The 21,503-nt window shown below is 40.2% G+C and overlaps 1 protein-coding gene across 8 annotated transcripts in view; it reads right to left on the bottom strand.

Annotated features, from left to right (window-relative positions):
• Positions 1–3,338: 3,338 nt before the first annotated feature.
• Positions 3,339–21,503, bottom strand: part of ripor3 (RIPOR family member 3) — a 210,481-nt gene continuing 192,316 nt past the window's right edge. For 3 of the 8 annotated variants that reach the window (XM_043710258.1, XM_043710257.1, XM_043710262.1), the window contains 4 exons: positions 21,172–21,330; positions 15,010–15,212; positions 7,735–7,818; positions 6,408–6,937 (listed from right to left, as the gene is read on the bottom strand). In XM_043710258.1, coding sequence (XP_043566193.1) covers positions 6,701–6,937; positions 7,735–7,818; positions 15,010–15,212; positions 21,172–21,330 — 683 coding nt within the window. In that variant the 3' untranslated portion in view covers positions 6,408–6,700. Of the gene's footprint in view, positions 5,216–6,405; positions 6,938–7,734; positions 7,819–15,009; positions 15,213–21,171; positions 21,331–21,503 lie in introns of those variants that run through there. The other 5 variants (XM_043710259.1, XM_043710263.1, XM_043710260.1 and 2 more) reach the window with 5 other exon arrangements.

Raw genomic sequence — 21,503 nt, 5'->3', positions numbered from 1 at the left:
ACCACCTCAATCCCAGATCCAACCTTCCAACTCAGCACCACCCTCATGACCTGTCCTACCTGCCCAACTTCCCACCTATCGCCATCACTCCCACCTACATCTACCTATCAAACTCTCAGCTACCTTCCCCAACCCCACCACCCTGCCATTTATCTCCTTACCCACTTTGCTCACAAGCCACATTCCTAATGTAGGCTTATGCCCAAGATGTCGATTCTCCTGCTCCTCAGATGCTGCCTGACTTGCTGTGCTTTTCCAGCACCACGTTGTTGACTGATCTCCAGCCCTCCCTTTTTCCCTAAGAATGTATGAATGACTATATTATTTGTCAACATAATGATTCTGTTTTACGCTCTTTGAACATGCTTATTCATCTATTCACCCCATTGATGGTCAGCTCTGGATATTGCCATTTTGGTTGAAATTAGCTGGTGTGTTTACTTGATACACTTAAATCTCGTGTATCTGGTGAGTTGATTTGCATTTCAAAGAGCAGCTATACCACCTGAAGTAATATGTCAAAAGGAGCCTTCATCCATAAAAGGACCACAGGGTATCATTCTCCATTCGAGAAACACAATTACTTGTATAAACCTTAACAGTAACCACTCTGTAGTTTAAGGTGAGTAGATAACCATGAGCAAGTACAGCTGGAGCAGGGATTCAACTCATGTTATTGAGCTTTATTTTTTTTCTCTATTACCCCCACACAGTACCCATATTGTGTGTGTGCAGGTGTGAGACACAGTGAAAAGACAACAGGTGTACAAATCTTTATTCAATTTCCCCCACCAGGAAGAAAGGAAGCACCAGCGTGGCCAGTGACAAGCAGTGCCCTTCTCATCAAAGGGCAATTCTGTGTGATCAAAAAAAACCAAAGGGGAGTGCAGGGATTAAGTCAAAAAAAGAGTTGGAGGGGGAAATAAAGCACTCCACTCCCTGCAGAGCCCACCTTGCCCTGAATGGCTGGAGGGTGTTGGAAGACACTGCGTGCTCTGGGTTTGAACATAAATTGAGCTTGATTTTTAAAAGAACAAATTCAAAATAAACTCCTCAGTAGGAAGCCACCAACAGCAATAAGTAAGACACTGCGGTTCCAGGCTGTTCATAGGTCAGTCATCTCCTTAACACAGAAAAGTGGAAAGTCCTTCACACAATGATCCAGCTCCCTCAGAGGCAGCTGAGTGAAAAGGATGTCTGAGCCGCCTGTTTATTTTTTCTTTTTTACCCCTGCACTACCACCTAACTGGGATAGTGCTTATGTTTTCCCCACCACCACCACCAGGAAGAAAGGAAACACCCGAGTGGCCAGTGACAAGCAGTGCCCTACACAAAAGGCAATGCTGTGTGATCAAACAGTGAAGGGGAGGGCAGGGATTAAATCAAAATAGTTGGAGAGGGAAATAATGCACTCCACTCCCTGCAGCGCCCACCTCTCCCTGAACAACTCCAGGGTGTTGGTAGACGCCACGTGTTGCTCCAGAGGCACCTGGGCTTGAACGTAGCTATTAAGCTTTATTTATTCTTAATCCCCACACTACTGCCTAACTGCGGTAGACTCCTGTTTGTGTCTTTCACACACAAAAATAAAGTGCACGAATCTTTATTCAGTTTCCACCACCAGGAAGATAGGAAAACACCCGAGTGGCCAGTGACAAGCAGTGCTCTTCACATCAAAAGGCAATGCTTTGTGATCAAAACCGTGAAGGGGAGGGTAGGGACTAAATCAAAATAGAGTTGGAGGGGGAAATGATGCACTCCACTCCCTGCGGCGCCCACCTCTCCCTGAACAACTCCAGGGTGTTGGTGGACACCGCGTGCTCCTTCTCCAAGGACACCCGGGCTCTAATGTAGACTCCTGTTTATTTTTTTCTTCTTCTTCTTCCTTACCATCCTATTTATATTTTTTCTTTTTTTTTCACAAAACAACTCCTGGTTATATTTTTTTTTCTTAACCCCCACACTACCGCCTAACTGCGGTAGACTCCTGTTTGTTTTTTTTTAACACCCAAGTGGCCAGTGACAAGCAGTGACCTTTTCGCCGTTTATTTATTTTTCTTTTTTTATTAACCCCCACACTACTGCCTAACTGCGATAGTGCTTACTTTTTCTCCAGCACCCATGGTGTGTGTGTGCAGGTGTGAGACACAGAGAGAGACACAAAGTGCACAAATCTTTATTCAATTTCCACCACCAGGAAGATAGGAAAACACCCGGGTGGCCAGTGACAAACACTGCCCTTCACATCAAAGGGCAATGCTGTGTGATCAAAACAGTGAAGGGGAGGGCAGGGATTAAATCAAAATAGTTGGAGGGAGAAATAATGCACTCCACTCCCTGCGGCACCCACCTCTCCCTGAACAACTCCAGGGTGTTGGTAGACGCCACGTGCTCCTCCAGAGGCACCTAGGCTTGAACGTAGCTATTGAGCTTTATTCTGCATTACAGTACTCATCTAGCCAACTGAGCTAACCAAACCCCAGTGTGAGTGGTAATGGGCTGAAATGTTCTTTCTAATAAGATGGTGTTGCACAGAGCATGGGAGAATGGGGTACATCTGGAACTAATATTCAGTGCTATGTCGGGGTTGTTATTTTCACATTAAGGCAATTATGCTCAAGTTGGGGCCAGTGCAGGAGTATCCCCAGTGCTCGTGATTTCTTTCCTGGACCTTACCCTTGCCTCTGGTTGGATTATAAGTCATTAATCATTTCAAAATATTTATCAGGCACTTGAGAAAACTAAACGCATGGTAACAGCGAACAAGGAGATGAGACCCAATTGGATTTCTCAACAGGGAGCCGAGTGAGACTTGAAGGGCTGAATAACTATGCTGTCCTGCCTATGAGTAATATTTTTGATAAAATGTTTGAAGAACAAATATTTTCAGAGAAAAAAACTCAGCATTTACTCTTCTTAATTCATCTGTTGTTTGTGTGACATTGATTTATTTTTATTTTGGGTTTTTCATTTGCAAGGAGACAGTAATGTAAACTGTAGAATTAATACCTTTGTAGAAAGTCTCCAGATTTTTAATCCTGCTGTTGTGTCAAAAATCTAATTGTTTGCCTGAAAATGAATTCCTTTAATCCTCACATAGAAGTGGAGACTGTCTCAGACCAATTTTGTTTGAACTAATGATTGCAAACAGTTGGAAAACTGTGGGAGCAGTGTTTACGGAGTATTCAATTGTCATAAAAATCTAATCTTGGCATAATTTGAACATTTGCATTCAGATCTTGTTTTGTTATATTCATGTACACACTTTTCACTGCTCTGGATAGCCAAAAAAACGCTCTCCTGCTCATTCAGTGTCTGACATTTGGAAAGTCTCGAGTTCCTTTCAGGGATGTGTTTGTTTGCCCTTATTTGGACTGAATTTTCTGTGGACTCTGGAATTCGGCAGTCAGGACCAAATGGGGATCCCACTTCCACAATTGGTGACCAGCACCAAGATATTCCTGGAGGGGAGCAAATTGGCCAACTCCAAACCTTGCCAGTCTTACTGGGATGTCGGTGCTGCTGAGGCAGGCAGGTTTGAGAGAGCATCGCAACATGAAGATAGCTTGGGAAAGGTAAATTTAAAATAAAATGTCAGAGACCGTGTAGCAGACCCCACTGATCGAATGGAAACCCCCACAGATTGCTTCCTCTGGTCCCTTGGACAGCCACTGCCTACAGCAAGTACTTTGCACATGCAGATGGCAAAATGCTAGCAGCACCATTACATCCTCCTTAATAGGAGCCTTAACTATGTCAATTGGCTGTTTGTTTCCAGTTAGTGTGTAGTTAGTCCATCATCCTGCTCACTTCTGGTAAACCTCCCCACAGCCAGGAATGTGTTGGAGCGGTGTCTGGACCTGGTTCCCTACTACTTTTCTGTACTTTGATACTGCTTACAGCAAATGACAGAGGAACGTTCAGAAACACATTGTTAAGCAGTGCAGGAATAAGGAACATTACATGTGCGATATTGACTTTACATAATGAATATCCTTATTGTCACGCGTAGGATCGCCACACTTTGGTGACTTATCCTATTTTTCAATGTTCTAAATTAACAAATGCCTATGGCAATTTATTTGTATAATTCCCCTCATTACAAAATAATCTATCATTGAGATTTCAGACAGTTAGATGTCGACACCCATGGAGATCCATCATGATGTGCAAGTCTCCAAACCAAACTCTCAGCTGCCCAGTAAACTCTAAGAGATTGGGTTCAGTTTGGTAAGTATTGAGCTTTAGGAGACTTCTATTTAAGCCTCTGCAACTATACTGGTGGATTGGTTCATGTTATGCAATTTATCTTCACAAATCACAACAAAACAATGTTGCCCTTATTCAGCTAATGTTGGAGCTTTGGCTTCGAAGGTCATCAACCTAATGCAGGAGACAACCTCAAGTGACAGTTTTGCTTCATGAAAGTATAGTCTCTAATGGCAGATTGAGTTCATTCCAACATCCACTAGATATGTCTTACGCAGTCCCCTCAACACAAAAGTGGCATCTTTCTACTCTACTGAAACCTCTGAGAAAGGTAATTGTTTAAATGACAACCCCACATTTAACACTGTCCAATGATTCAAGTACAATATTTTGTTTTGAATGCCAACTTTAATAAAAGACTGGTTTTGGAAATCTGAATTTTCTCCTTTATCAAATTGAAGATATTTTGTCCCTTTTATTGTGAATTCTAAAAGTTTACAACTGAACAAACAGTACACATAACAGTAATACATTTTGGTAACAAGTATGTATTTCCATTGTATTTTCCACCTAACTGACATATTCTGAACTTTGGTATGTTAAGATTTGGGATTAGCCAATTTAATCAGCAAATTTATGAGGAGGCTAAAATGTATTTTACATGTCTAAATAATATTTACAAGTTTAACAACCTAAAGTACAGTACACTACTTGGTACAGATCAGTGATCAAAATCTTACCACTTTATTGCACACTAATATCGAATAACCACTTGTATAATTCAGAAAATAAATGTTGCACTTTGCAAATCTTTATACAATATAAACATGTCAGTAAAATTATTGAACACAAGCACACTAATCTACAGATATCTGTTGTAGTTTGGTTTGACAAAAAAAAACAGGAAAATTTTAGAGAATAGTAATTTCAGTAGTTGAATTTTGGTTCATGCCTTCTTCATACCATAGTATGTCCACCTTCTCAAAAGCCAAGCGACCTTTCTCACCTGTGCAATGAGAGGAAAGACATATCTAAACAAAGTGTAACAAAGCTCCACATGTTGAACAATAAATTGTAGTTGGTAGATGTTTCGTTAGTTTTACTAATGCACTGGTTAACATCAATCAGTTCAAGTGAACTTTGCTGATTTTCTGCATAGTGTAAATAGTTAGCAACAGAGTAATATTTTAATGGTATTAAGTGTAGTAGATACTTTAGAGTAATTGTTTAATTTGTGTATGGTAGGCATGGGTAAGTGTATCAATGGTAAATTATATTAAGATGAAATAGGCAGCTTTTTATATGGGGCATTTGCAGTTAGGTTTGGGGTTCATTAATCATTGGTTAAAAACAGTCTAGTTTAGTCTGGGGCAATAGCCAGGAATGAGGACTCAAAGCTGATGGTGTTTAAAGAATTAGCAACATAGAAAACAGGAGAAGAAGTCAACTATTCCGTCCATCATATAAACTTCGGAAAGGATTAGCCAACCTTCTCCACCATTCAGTATGATTTTTGGCTAATCATCTGTCTCAATGCCAGGTTCCTGCTTTCTCACCACACCCTGTTAGTATCTAGAAATCTATATCTTTCTTTCTAAATATATTTAATGATTTGACCTCCACAGACTTGTAGAGAATTCCATAGGGTACATCACCCTCATAGTGAAGAAATTTCTCTTCCTCTGTCCTAAATTGCTGCTGTAATCCTGAGACTGTGAACCCTTGATCTAAATCTCTCACTTGGGAAATGTCAACCTTGTCAGTCCAGCCCTATCAGAATTCTACTTGTTTCAATGCGACCCCTTCTCATTTTTCTTGTCTCCAATGAATTCTATATTACAATCCCAATGTTTGGCTGGAGGAAATTGCACCAGTTCCAAGGTCAAACAGTCTGATAGTGTAATTAATCGTTTCAAAGTAGTTAATTTTGTGAAATATGTATTTATGCAAAAAGATGTACAATACAATAATTGCACTTATATAAATTATTCTAGTTTGCATTTTAGTTTTGCATTTTCATTATCTTATTGAATACAATAAGCCTTGCGCACACAATGGCTTACATGTGACTAACTGTTCCAGAGGATGTTGAGTTACAGTCTGTAAAACTTGTACCATTATGTACTTTTAAATGTTAAAACAAAAGCTCAGTGAAAATAGCTATATTCACAGGAGATTTCCCTCATCAAAACTTTCACTAGTCACTTAACTGCTGGACTAATTAAATGTACAAACTACGTCACTCAGAAATATTGAGAAAAAATAAATTTGTGGCTCAACATGTAAATCTCCAGCAGAGTGGCTTAGCCATCCAAATTAGGAAGATTTGATCCCTAGGTATGTAAATTTATTGACTGGGGCAGTGGTCCTGAGTTAAGCAGAAAGAAACTGTCTTGTTTCTTCCTCAAAATCCTCATCTAGCCAGCTTTCCTGAAAGTGTTTTAGTGTAGATATTGTGTGTGAAGAGATTAGACTCATTGGTGATACCCTCTTAATAGAATAGATCACGAAAACTTGGCATCAAGGTTAACATTTGAGATAGCTGGTGTATAAGTAAACTTTTTGAAGCATACTCCATAAGGAGGAGAGCAAATTGGTGAGAAGAAAGATTATATTGAAAAAAAAAATCACCGTTACCAAAAGACTGGAGGGTCTCTTTTGCTGTGTCACGTATATTTGCTGTTTGAGAGTGGCATAAGCTGGCAATCTGTTCAATACTTTCCACAGCCTTGAAGGAAGAACAAATTGAGATCCCATTAGACACAATCTTATATCTAAGTTTTAAAGCAAATTGAATGGTTTTGTTGCCATCTCCCAACTCTTGTTTAAAGTTTTCATGAGCTGTCTACCATGTTAATTTGTTCATTCTGAAAGGCAGAATACACTTTATTGAAACTATTAACTAGATTTGTTAACAGAAGGTCAATAAAGTCACACAACAGTAGGGATCCAAAAATATAAAGAGAGTGAACGTTCTAGTGCATTGGTTTAGCTCCACATCACAAGTCTTAAACAGTTTGATTAAGCAAGCTGCTTAAAATACATAGATTTGTAACCCTCTGACAAGTTTAGGAAGTTTAGGGCTATAGTATTTCAAGTTATCTCCAGACTGATCAGATTAAAGATCTATATTTCAAAGGGGATGCAATAGAAGTGAAATTTAGCAATCCAATAAATGTTTATCTCTGGCAGTATATTTGCATTGTCTTTCCTTTATGATTCCAAAAACACAATATTGAAACATCATATTGAAATGGATAAAATGAAACATCAATGTTTAAAACAAAACCTACATTGTTCTGTTTATTAGTCCATCTTGTCCACTTTGTAAGATAATAGAAATCATAAGTTTTATTTAGTCAATGCTGCTGCAAGTGGAAATACCTATTTATGGATGCATAAAATTACAAACTTAATATGCATTAATAATGGGTACAGGGACTTTTAAAAAAATTATTTGAAACCATTGCGAATATATTTTGGTCTTGTCAAAAGAAACACTAAATGTACTAGACCCTAACTTGCCTTCAGTTGTTTAAGTGCAATGCAGGCAGCTCTCTGGAGTTGTGTATCCTTTTCTCTCAAGGTATCCGTGTAATACGCCAAAGCCTGTGAAATTTGAAATTGTTAGCCAGTTCTAAATTGTTAAAATATAAATAAATTAATCATATTGAATTCAGAGTACAAAATACCATTGAATTAACTTTTAGGCACTGTTGATGTCATTCGGTGATAGATAGAAGTAGATTTTGTTAGACTGAGTCATTACATAATTCACCCTGTTGTACAGATTTTTTTCATGCAAGTACAGGTTTTTCTTAAAATAAAACAAAATATTCCCACTAAGTAACTGGTTAACACATGGCAAGTAGATCAGGAGATATCAGTGAAAATGGGACAAATTTAAGATTGCCTGAAACAACTCATTACCTCATAAAGTGTGACCCAATACTTACAATGATTCAATTTGAGCAAACACATTTGGCAATCATTCAACATCAAAGCAATGTTCGAGTTGCTAATTAAACAACTTTATTGTCTTTTAGACCCCTGTCACAAAGTTAATATGCAAATACAGTAACTTTATGAAAATCATGGGGAAGGTAAACATGAGATACCATTTTCACAAAACTAAATTGGAATCATACAAATTAGCCAGCAACATGCAATCTGAGGTTCTTTTTAGACAATAGGTGCAGGAGTAGGCCATTCTGCTCTTCGAGCCTGCACCACCATTCATTATGATCATGGCTGATCATCCTCAATCAGTATCCTGTTCCTGCCTTACCTCCATAACCTTTGATTCCACTATCCTTGAGAGCTCTATCCAACTCTTTCTTAAACGAATCCAGAGACTGGGCCTCCACTGCCTTCTGGGGCAGAGCATTCTACACACCCACCATTCTCTGGGTGAAGAAGTTTCTCCTCAACTCTGTTCTAAATGGCCTACCCATTATTTTTAAGCTGTGTCCTCTGGTTCGGGATTCACCCATTAGCGGAAACATGTTTCCTGCCTCCAGAGTTTCCAATCCTTTAATAATCTTATATGTCTCAATCAGATCCCCTCTCAGTCTTCTAAACTCAAGTGTATACAAGTCCAGTCACTCCAATCTTTCAACATAAGATAGTCCCGCCATTCCAGGAATTGATCTCGTGAACCTATGCTGCACTCCCTCAATAGCCAGAATGTCTTTCCTCAAATTTGGAGACCAGAACTGCACACAATATTCCAGGTGTGGTCTCACCAGGGCCCTGTAAAACTGCAGAAGAACATCTTTGCTTCTATACTCAATCCCTCTTGTTATGAAGGCCAGCATGCTATTAGCCTTCTTCACTACCTGCTGTACCTGCATGCTTACCTTCATTGACTGGTGTACAAGAACACCAATATCTCTCTGTACTGCCCCTTTACATAAATCGATTCCATTGAGGTAGTAATCTGCCTTCCTGTTCTTGCCACCAAAGTGGATAACCATACATTTATCCACATTAAACTGCATCTGCATCTGTCCACTCACCTAACCTGTCCAGGTCACCCTGTAATCTCCTAACATCCTCCTCACATTTCACCCTGCAACCCAGCTTTGTATCATCAGCATTAATGTTACTATTAATACCATCTTCTATATCATTAATATATATTGTAAAAAGCTGCGGTCCCAGCACTGATCCCTGCGGTACCCCACTGGTCACCGCCTGCCATTCTGAAAGGGTGCCGTTTATCACTACTTTGTTTCCTGTCAGCCAACCAATTTTTAATCCAAGTCAGTACTTTGCCCCCAATACCATGCGCCCTAATTTTGCTCACTAACCTCCTATGTGGGACTTTATCAAAGGCTTTCTGAAAGTCCATGTACACTACATCCACTGGATCTCCCTTGTCCATCTTCAGGGTTACATCCTCAAAAAATTCTAGAAGATTAGTCAAGCATGATTTCCCCTTCATAAATCCATGCTGACTCTGACCTATCCTATTACTGCTATCCAGATGTGTCATAATTCCATCTTTTATAATTGACTCCAGCATCTTTCCCACCACTGAGGTCAGACTAACTGGTCTATAATTTCCTGCTTTCTCTCTCGCTCCTTTCTTAAAAAGTGGTACAATATTAGCCACCCACTAATCGCAGGAACTGATCCTGAATCTATCGAACTCTGGAAAATAATCACCAACGCATCCACGATTTCTCGAGCCACCTCCTTCAGTACCCTGGGATGTAGACCATCAGGCCCCAGGGACTTATCAGCCTTCAGACCTAAAAGTCTCTCCAACACCAATTCCTGGCAAATATAAATTCCCTTCAGTTCAGGTCCTTCAGCCACTGTTACCTCTGGGAGATTGCTTGTGTCTTCCCCAGTGAACACAGATCTGAAGTACCAATTCAACTCTGCCTGATTTCCACATTAATAATGTGCATTGTTCAGGTATTGTTATTTCACCAAAAACTGGCTCATTATTATTCGGTACATTTATAATGTTGTTACTTTCTTTTAAAAAAATAGGAACACGACTAAACCATTAAGCCCTTCAAACTTGCTCTGCAATTCAATACAATCATGGTTCATTATCCTCAACTCAGTACCCTTTTGCTCCATCCTTTGATCCCTTTAGACAAAGAGCTATGTCTAACTCCATCTTGAAAATAGGCCTCAAGCGCTTTCTGTGGCAGAGAATTCACAGGCTTACCATTCTCTCGAAGTGTCTCCATATCTTGATCCTGAATGGCCTACCCCATTCCTTAGGCAGTGAACACAGTTCTGGGTTTTCTGGTCAATAGAACATTCTTCCTACATTTACTTTCTCTAATGCTGTTAGAATTTTATAGTTTTCTACAAGATTCTTCCTCATTCTGTTAAACTTCAGTGAATATAGTCCTAACCTATCTAATCTCCATATGTCTGATCTGCCATCCCAGGAATCAGTCCGGTAAACCTTTGCAGTCATAGAGATGTACAGGATGGAAACAGACCCTTCAGTCCAACACGACCAGATATCCCAACCCAATCTAGTCCTACCTGCCAGCACCCGGCCCATATCCCTCCAAACCCTTCCTATTCATATACCCATCCAAATGCCTCTTAAATGTTGCAATTGTACTAGCCTCCACCACATCCTCTGGCAGCTCATTCCATACACGTACCACCCTCTGCGTGAAAAGGTTGCCCCTTAGGTCTCTTTTATATCTTTCCCCTCTCACCCTAAACCTATGCCCTCTAGTTCTGGACTCCCCGACCTCAGGGAAAAGACTTTGCCTATATATCCTAACCATGCCCCTCATAATTTTGTAAACTTCTATAAGGTCACCCCTCAACCTCCGACTCTCCAGGGAAAACAGCCCCAGCCTGTTCAGCCTCTCCCTGTAGCTCAGATCCTCCAACTCTGGCAACATCCTTGTAAATCTTTTTTGAACCCTTTCAAGTTTCACAACATCTTTCCGATAGGAAGGAGACCAGAATTGCACGCAATATTCCAACAGTGGCCTTACCAATGTCCTGTACAGCTGCAACATGACCTCCCAACTCCTGTACTCTGTATTCTGATCAATAAAGGAAAGCATACCAAACACCTTCTTAACTATCCTATCTACCTAGGACTCCACTTTCAAGGAGCTATGAACCCGCACTCCAAGGTCTCTTTGCTCAGCAACACTCCCTAGGACCTTACCATTAAGTGTATAAGTGCTGCTAAGATTTGCTTTCCCAAAATGCAGCACCTCGCATTTATCTGAATGAAACTCCATCTGCCACTTCTCAGCCCATTGGCCCATCTGGTCCAGATCCTGTTGTAATCTGAGGTAACCCTCTTCACTGTCCACTACATCTCCAATTTTGGTGTCATCTGCAAACTTACTAACTGTACCTCTTATGCTCGCATCCAAATCATCTATGTAAATGACAAAAAGTAGAGGGCCCAGCACAGATCCTTGTGGCACTCCACTGGTCACAGGCCTCCAGTCTGAAAAATAACCCTCCACCACCACCCTCTGTCTTCTACCTTCGAGCCAGTTCTGTATCCAAATGGCTAGTTCTCCCTGTATTCCATGAAATCTAACCTTGCTAATCAGTCTCCCATGGGGAACCTTGTTGAATGCCTTATTGAAGTCCATATAGATCACATCTACTGCACTGCCCACATCAATCTTCTTTGTTACGTCTTCAAAAAACTCAATGAAGTTTGTGAGACATGATTTCCCACGCACAAAGCCATGTTGACTGTCCCGAATCAGTCCTTGCCTTTCCAAATACATATACATCCTGTCCCTCAGGATTCCCTCCAACAACTTTCCCACCACCGAGGTCAGGCTCACTGGTCTATAGTTCCCTGGCTTGTCTTTACCGCCCTTCTTAAACAGTGGCACCACGTTTGCCAACCTCCAGTCTTCCGGCACCTCACTGGCTTATATTTTAAGTTTAATCAAGAGACTTATCTCCAAAAACATATAATCAAGAAAGAATTCACTATACTCACTACTACAGCCTTTCTCTTGGACAGACTTAAAACAACAATTAACTTATCTGATTCTGTGCTGTGAACTTCGCCCAACAGTTCCTCCAAGATTAGTTGTGAATTTCACTGTTAATTTTCCCAGATGCACTCTGATGTCCAGCGATATACGAATTCAAACAGCAAAGGCAGTAACTGCGCAGGTTCTCTCTCTCTCTCTTGCACTGTCCTCACCATGTGCTTCCTATGTCTGCTCTTCTCCCTTTTAAACTGCTGTTATTTTGACATTTGTTTTTCCAAAGTTCCAAAACAATGCAACAGCATATAAAACAGTAATTACTGCTCCTGGAATTTGAGGAAATCACCTTCCACACCTAAAATACCTTAAAAAAAGGAGCAGCTTTTACAGCCAGAAATTTTTCCTATCCTCCATCTTGGATTACCCAGATTCCTCCCTCCAAAGCCAGAACATCCTTGCTCAGTGAAGATGAACCCAAGCTGCATGCAATACTCTAGGTGTGGTCTTTCCAAGGCTGCGTCCAATTGCAACAAGATATCCCTGCTCCTGTACTTCCATTCTCTCACTCTGTAGATCAACATACCATTTGCCACCTTTACCTTCTACTGCATCTAATTGCTTACTTTCAGCAACTGGTGTCAAGGGCATCCAGGTTTTGTTGCGACTTCTTCTTTTCCTAATTTATCACAATTCAGATGCTAATCTGCTTTCTTGATTATACTACCAAGGTGAATAACCTCCCCTTTATCCACATTATACTTAATTCAACTTGTCCAATTCAGACTGAAGCATCTCTCCATCCTCCACACAGCTCACCATACTGCTCAACTTTGTATCATAAGCAAACTTGGAGTCCTTACATTCAATTGCTAATCTAAATCATTAATCTAATCTAATCTAATCTAATCTAATCTAATCTAATCTAATAAATCATTAATATATATTGTGAGAAGCTGGGACCCAAGCACTGATCCTTGCTATCCAATTAGTTACTCCCTGCCAGATGGAAAGATTCAATTTTTTGTTTTTTTAACTCTTTGTTTCCTACTCTGTCAGTACATATCTCCTATCCTATGTGTTTGAATTTTAAATGCTAATTTCCTATCTGGGACCTTATCAAAAGCCTTCTGAAAGTCCAAGTGGACCACATCTACTGGCTCTCCCGTATCAAATCTACTTGTTATATCTTCGAAAAGTTCCAGTCACTTTGTCAAGCATGATTGTCCTTTCCTAAATCCTTGCTGATTCTGTTCAATCCTGTCACCATTTTCCAAGTACGCTGATATTAAATCTCTTATAATTGACTCTTCACATTTTCCTCATTATCAATGTCAGGCTAAACAGTCTATAATTCCCTGCTTTCTTTCTCCCCCTGCTTTTCAAAAAAAAACCTGGGATATATTAGCAACCATTCAAGCCATAAGAACTATTCCAGAGTTAAAGTTTGAAAGATGACCACCTATATGTAGATTATTTCTAGTGCCACTTCCTTATGTTTCCTGGGGTGTAGATTATTGGGTTCTGAGTTTTTGTTTATTATATTAAACAATACACAGTTTACAAAACAATTAACATTAACAGCTATATACAGAGAAACAGTAATTTTACAAGGGAGAGGCACAGCAAAGCTAGGCCCCAAACCCTACCATGCAAACAGTTTTCAGGAAACGAGGACACCTCAAATCCTACTTTCCATCATTACAAAACAGTAAGTACATATAAGACAGTCCATTACATTAAAAAAGTGCATAAAATACAGACTGCCCAGCGAGCCCCCCGCCCCTCCCACCTTCCGGCCACTCTAAGGCAGCCCGTTCCTACGCCCCTCAGTCCACCCCATGCTCCTTCCACTTGTTGATCCGCCCTGACACAACTTCTGACCACCTCTAGGACAGCCCATCCTGTTACCCCATCAACCCCACCCCCGCCACCCAGGACGACAGCGGTCAGGATGGCCTACCCACCTTCAGGCTTTACTAACCGCCCTTCGCACCTGGCTCTGAGGTTTTATTGGCCTTAATCCCACCAATTTCCCAATACCATTTCCCTACACCTCCTCCTCATGATAATATTACGAAAAACTGCATTCTAAATACTAAACTAAAATTTGTACTGTGGCACAAATGACTTCTAGGAGGAAGTGAGGACTGCAGATGCTGGAGATCAGAGCTGAAAAATGTGTTGCTGGAAAAGCACAGCAGGTCAGGCAGCATCCAAGGAGCAGGAGAATCGACGTTTCGGGCATAAGCCCTCATTCAGGGCATAAGCCCTTATTCCCTGATTCCTGAAGAAGGGCTTATGCCCGAAACGTCGATTCTCCTGCTCCTTGGATGCTGCCTGACCTGCTGAGCTTTTCCAGCAACACATTTTCCAGCACAAATGACTTCTTTCAGCTTAATCTTTTAATCCTGTTTTTCTCTTTCATTATCTCATTTTGTAAATAAATTCCTTCAATGTGGCTTACTTAAAAAAGAAAGACTAGCATTTACATATGCATTTTACAATCAGCAATTTGTATCCAATTAACTACCTCTTGAAGTTTTGACTGTTGAAACGTAGGAAATATTACAGTTTTCTAATATCTGTGGAATTCATGCTTTTATCCTCTAAGCTTGCTGGTTTTCAATATGTAAATAGGAGTATTTTGTGCATATAACTCTTTACGTGCCTTTTTCACACAATTTTCATTCTGTCATTGTATGTTATCAGAACTAAAGGTTATTAATAACTTTTAGCACCAATTAGCTGATTTGTATTACTCATGTCAGACTGAAATACAACAAATTGTGCATTTTCGTCCTCCTTAAAATGCTCCAATAGAACAATCAATGCTTACCTTTGCTCTAAAAATATTATTTGCTGAAGCACTGCGAAGGAATGAGATTACAGTTTGTGCAATCTTGGGGTTCTCATCTAATTGAAGAATGCAGATTGACTGTAAGGTTTGGTGCAGAGGCTGAAGCTCAGAAACTAATTTGTCTTTTAACTTTTTCAATGTCTTCATCTTCTGTGCAGTCTGTAGTTCTTCAGGGAGAAATACTAAAAATGTAAAAAGTTAAAGAATTTTAAATAAGGACATAGAATTACTTCATTAAAAAAAAATTCAAAAATTCAAGTTATTCTCCTCAGCTCCTTTGTATCCTATTTGTCAAAAGGTTTTTTTAGGAAACGTTCGTTTCCCAGTGGTTTCTGAAATGATAAACAGGAACAAGACTAGGCCATTCAGCTCCTTGAGTCTACTCCATAATTTAATCAGATCATGGCTAATCTAGATTAGATTAGATTCCCTACAATGTGGAAACAGGCCCCTTGGCCCAACAAGTCCACAACGACCCTCCGAAGAGCAACACATCTAGACTCATTCCCTTAACTAATGCACCTAACACTAAGGGCAATTTAGCATAGCCAATTCACCTGACCTGCACATCTTTGGACTGTGGGAGGAAACTGGAGCACCCGGAGGAAGCACACGCAGACACAGGGAGAATGTGCAAACTCCACACAGACAGTCGCCCGAGGCCGGAATCGAACCTAGGACGCTGGTGCTAACCACTGAGCCGCCCCTAACTGTGGCCTAAACTTCGCTATTTGCTTCAGTCTCATAACTCTCAATTCCTACATAGATTAACAATCTATCCAACTCAGTTTTAAATGTATTAAAATACCCAGCCCCCACAATGTTATTTTGGAAAGAGAATTTCAAAGTCTAATGACCCTGTAAGAGAAAAGATTTATCCTTATCTCTGCCTGATTGGGAGACTTTATTTAGTCACTCATTTTAGACCCACATTTCTCACAATACAACTGAATGTAACATTCTATCATGTTATGATCACTCTTGCCTGGATTATTTATCAAGATCTGTAATTAATCCTGTTTCTTTGCACATCAACCAGAAGTATAACCTGTTTCATAGTTGGTCCAGATTGTATTGTTCCAAGTAGCTGTCCTAAATAATCTCTATAAAGTCATCCTCCAGAATATCTTTGCCAATTTGCTTAATCCAATTATCTAAAGATTAAAAACACTGCAAATATTACACTATCTTTCAAGTCCCCAGTATTTATTGATTTAGAGTCATAGAAGCATAGAGCTGTACAGCATGGAAACAGACTGTTCAGTTCAAATCATCCATGCTGACCAGATATCCCAAATTAATCTAGTCCCATTTGCCAGCACTTGGCCAATGTCCCTCTAATCCCTTCCTATTCATAAACCCATTCAGATGCCTTTTAAATATATTTGTGCCAGCCTCTTCCACTTCCCCTGGAAGATATTCATGAAAACGTTGCCCCATAGGTCCCTTTTAAATCTTTCCTCTCTCATCTTAAACTTATGCCTTTTATTTTTGGACTCCCCACCCTGGGGAAAAGACCTTGGTTATTTACCTTATTCATGCCCCTCTTGATTTTATCTACCTCTAGAAGGTCATTGCTCAGCCTCTGACACTCCAGAGAAAATAGCCATAGCCTATTCAGCCTCTCTATTTGGTTCAAACCCTTCAACCCTGGCAACATCCTTGTAAATCTTTTCTGAACCCTTTCAAGTTTCACAATATCCTTCCAATAGTAGGGAGACCAGAACTGCATGCATCATTCCAAGCGTGGTCTAACCAATGTCCTGTACAGCCAAAACTGACTTCCCAGCTCCTGTACTCAAGGCACTGACCAATAAAGGATAGCATACCAAATGCTGCCTTTGCTATCCTGTCTATCTGCAACTCCATTTTCAAGGAAGTATACTACACTCCCCAGGATCTTACCGTTAAGTGTATAGGTCCTGCCCTGAGTTGCCTTTCCAAAATGCACCTCACATTTAACTAAATTAAACTCCATCTGCCACTCCTCAGCCTATTAGCCCATTTGGTCAAGATCCCGTTGTACTCTGAGGTAATCACCTTCACTATCCACTACAACTCCAATTTTGGTGTCATCTGTAAACTTATCAACCATCCTTCCTATGTTCACATCCAAATTATTTATATAAATGATGAAGAGCATTTGACCCAGCATTGGTGGCACATTTATACAGTGCAATTATTGTCAGGCAGTCTGTAAACTACTTCCACCATTGACAACCTTGTTTTTTCACTCTGCACCTAAATGCATTTTACATCTTGAGCTCCTGAACCAAGATCTTTTCTTACTACTACCTCGATTGTACCCCTGTCCTTCCAAAGTGTCAAATACCCAGAATATTCAATGGTCACCATGACTTGGAGGTGCCAGTATTGGACTGGGGTGGACAAAGTTAAAAATCACACAACACCAGATTATAATCCAACAGGTTTAGAGTCATAGAGTCATAGAAATGTACAGCATTGAAACAGACTCTTTGGTCCAACTTGTCTGTGTTGTTCAGATATCCCAACCCAACCTAGTTCCATCTGCCAGCAACCAGCCCATATCCCTCCAAACCTTTCCTATTCATATATCCATCCAGATGCCTTTTAAATGTTGCAATTGTACCAGTCTCCACCACTTCCTCTGGCAGGGCAAAAGTGAGGACTGCAGATGCTGGAAACCAGAGTCTAGATTAGAGTGGTGCTGAAAAAGCACAGCAGGTCAGGTAGCATCACCTACTCCACCCTGGAGTCTCCCTGCCTCTATTCCTGATAAAGGGCTTTTGCCCGAAACGTTGATTTTCCTGCTCCTCGGATGCTGCCTGACCTGCTGTGCTTTTCCAGCACACTCTAATCTGGACACTTTCTCTGGCAGCCCGACCCACACATACACCAGCCTCGGTTTATGTGGAAGCACTAGCTTTCAGAGTGCTGCGCCTTCATCAGACAACCACAGTCTAGTGCTTCCAAATAAACCTGCTGGACCTGGTGTTGTGTGATTTTTAACTTTAACAGAATACTCAAGTAACCCATTTAACTACATCTCTGAGATGGCTTGGTTATCAGACTCATTCTTTCCAGCTGTGTTATTAATTGATCCATTTTATTAAGAGTGCTGCAAGTATTCAGGTGATGAATGATCAATTATTTTATTTACTCAATGGATGAAGGGGTTGCTATCTGGGCTAGCGTTTATGATCTATCCCTGGTTGCCCTTTAGAAAGTCCGGTAAGATGCCTTCTTGAACCTCTGCAATTTGCTTTCAGTAGATTGGCCCACAATGCTGTTCATAGAATGGAATGTCAATACTGTGGAAATAGGCCGTTCAGCCTAACTGGTCCATACTGACCCTCCAAAGAGCATCCCACCCAGATCCATCCGCCTAGCTTATATTTCCCATGGCTAACCACCTAGATTAGATAGATTAGATTAGATTAGATTACTTACAGTGTGGAAACAGGCCCTTCGGCCCAACAAGTCCACACTGACCTGCCGAAGCGTAACCCATCCAGACCCATTCTCCCACATTTACCCCTTCACCTAACACTACGGGCAATTTAGCATGGTCAATTCACCTAACCTGCACATTTTTGGATTGTGGGAGGAAACCGGAGTACCCGGAGGAAACCCACGCAGACACGGGGAGAATGTGCAAACTCCACACAGAGAGTCACCTGAGGCGGGAATTGAACCCGGGTCTCTGGCGCTGTGAGGCAGCAGTGCTAACCTAGCCTGCACATCCCTGGAAACTATGGGCAATTTTGGACTGTGGGAGGAAACATAGACACGGGGAGAACGTGCAAACTCCACACAGACAGTCACCTGAGCATGGAATCAAATCTGGGTCTTTGATATGTGAGTCAGCAGTACTAACCTCTGAGCCACCATGCTACTCCTTACATAGTGGGCTCCATGATTTTGACCTAGTGGCACTGCAGGGTCGGTGATTTGTTTTCAAATCAGAATGGTGAGTGGCTTGGAGATGAACTTGCAGATGATAGTGCTCCTAAGTATTTGTCACTTTTTTCCATCTAAATGGTAGTAGTCATTTTGAAGTTTAAGGAGCCTTGATAGTCAATTTTGTAGATGCTACCTGCTGCTACTGTGTCATTGTTTGAGGGAGTAAATGTGGATCTGGTGCCAATCAAGAGGGTTGCTTTGTCTTGGATGATACTAAGATTCTTGTATTGTTGGAGCTGCACTCATTTAGGCAAGTGGGGAAGATTCGGTCACACTTCTAACTTGCCCCTTGTGAATGGTAGCAGGCTTTGGGAGTCAGGTGTTGTTACTTGCTGCAGCATTCCTAGTTTCTGACCTGTATTTATAGCCATAGGACTTATATGGTTAGTCCAGTTCAGTTCCTGGTCAGTATCAAGAGGTGACGGCTATATTCTCTCTTGTTGGAGATGGTCATTACCTGGCACTTGTGAGGCACAAATGTCAAATTCTACTTTTTCCTGCTCGAAGTTAATTTGCTCATCAATTTTTGTTTACACTTTATGCCTTCCGGTAAGATCCTGGCTCATTATCATAACAGGAGTTTCTAAGGAAATTATTGCTTTGTTCTTCTCTTTAAGTAAACAATTCTCCCTTCATGTGAACCCTGCCACCACCACCCCCACTATTTGTTTCTAGTCATATGGGACTTGTGTTTTTATATTTACTGTTATTTACGTATCGAAATTTGAATTAAATTCAAACTCCTATGAATCATTGACATTGAACAATAAGGTTATTAATGGGAAAGATACATAATTGTTGATATCCTGGTTTTGCAGAGAAGAGCTTGAAGTCAGTATTCTGATCTCATCATTGGGTAGTGTCTGACTTTTTGATTGGTGATTCATCCCATCTTATGTGAAGAAATTTTTAAAATCAAGAAAAAAATGCCTGATATTAATTCACCACCATCTTTCTCTTGCCTTTTCTCAGCAGTTTTAATGCCAGTCCTGTTTCCTATTACTTCTGCTCCTCACATGTCATTAACAATGATAACTTTCAATATTGTGGAATCTTAAAATACTTTCCAAGGTATCTCACTAAAGTATAGACAAAAAATGAATACCTAGCCAAAGGAGGAAATATTCAGATAAGTGGCCAAAGGCTGAATGTGTGATTGCTTGTGAGAAGATTGGACAAATTGAATAATAGAGATATTAACTCTAAAAGCAGGAAAGGTATGTTGAGCCTTCATAAATTTCTTGTTTGGGCATAAGTACAGTATTGTGTCCAGTTCTGGGCTCCACAGTTGAGGAAGGATGTGAGGATCCATGAAGATTCATTGAAGATTTACAAGAGTGGTTCTTGGATAATATTTTAAAGTGGAGAATGTGGATTTGTTCTCCTTGGAACAAAGGAGATTGCAGAGAGATTTATGAGAAGCGTACAAGATTATGACAGGTTTAGGCAAGGTACACCAAACAAAGCTATTTTCATTCCATTGATGATACAATTCACTTATGTTCCTTTAGGACTAGGAGAGACAGCTTTAAGATTTTGGGCAAAAAAAAAGCAAATGAGGATGGTAGAAGCAGAAAGGATCAATCATTTCAAACAGAAATTGGTTAACTATTCAAGGTAAATAAAGTTGGCGTTACAGAGCCACGTGGATATAATGAGAGAGGGACTAACTGGATTGTTCCTTGGGAAATCAATGTGAGCTTGAAGGTCTGAATGACTTCACTTCATGCCATGAAATATAAAGGAATAGTTTTGAAAGAAAGAAATCGAAGTATGTTCTAAAGTACTATCCTGAATGTGTTAGTTTTTGGAATTTTTTGAGTTTGATGAAATGCAATGAACTGAACAGAAACTTGAGAAATATTTCAAAACTGGCACAATTTACACCTGGATAGCCAATCTAAGAGACAGGTAAAAGGATGTGTAGGGATGGGATCTTATAAAAAGTATCAAAATCTTAACATTGATTAATATCAGATCAGGAATGCAGAACAGATTCGACAGTGCTTTGACCTGTGATGACTATGGTATGTTTAAACTTCAGTCTCAATCTACTGAAATCACTTTGACATATAACAACATAACTAAAACTCTTGTAAATCAAGCATGAATGCATTAGACCATAAATTTTCTGTTAAATCAATGACTGCATACTCAAATTTCAATGCAAGCAAATAACTTTTTTCTTACTCCTACCTTCCTTTGCAAGTCTTGTCAGGTGTGTCCCCAGCTGAGTAATATTGTACTTCTTCACATAGTTGAAAAACTGGAAGACTGTCACTATTTCCTCTGAGACATTAGGACACAGCAGCAATTCACAACAGCTGACAATCTGGTACAGAAGTGTTCTGAATACTTACAAAAACATGAAAATAGTATAAACATTTAAATGATTTAATAAGACTGTTATTGTGAAGAGTTCTTTGGCCATGTAAGATTAGTTAAAAATATCTTTAGAATCAGCTCTGAAAAAGAATTTACTGGGTGAGTGGCAATCAACTGCCGATGCTATTTGTTAGGTGCATCCA

This window comes from Chiloscyllium plagiosum, chromosome 20 (genome assembly GCF_004010195.1).
Source record: "Chiloscyllium plagiosum isolate BGI_BamShark_2017 chromosome 20, ASM401019v2, whole genome shotgun sequence".
In the NCBI taxonomy this organism is placed as follows: domain Eukaryota; kingdom Metazoa; phylum Chordata; class Chondrichthyes; order Orectolobiformes; family Hemiscylliidae; genus Chiloscyllium; species Chiloscyllium plagiosum.
This window is presented reverse-complemented; position numbering and strand designations above follow the sequence as displayed.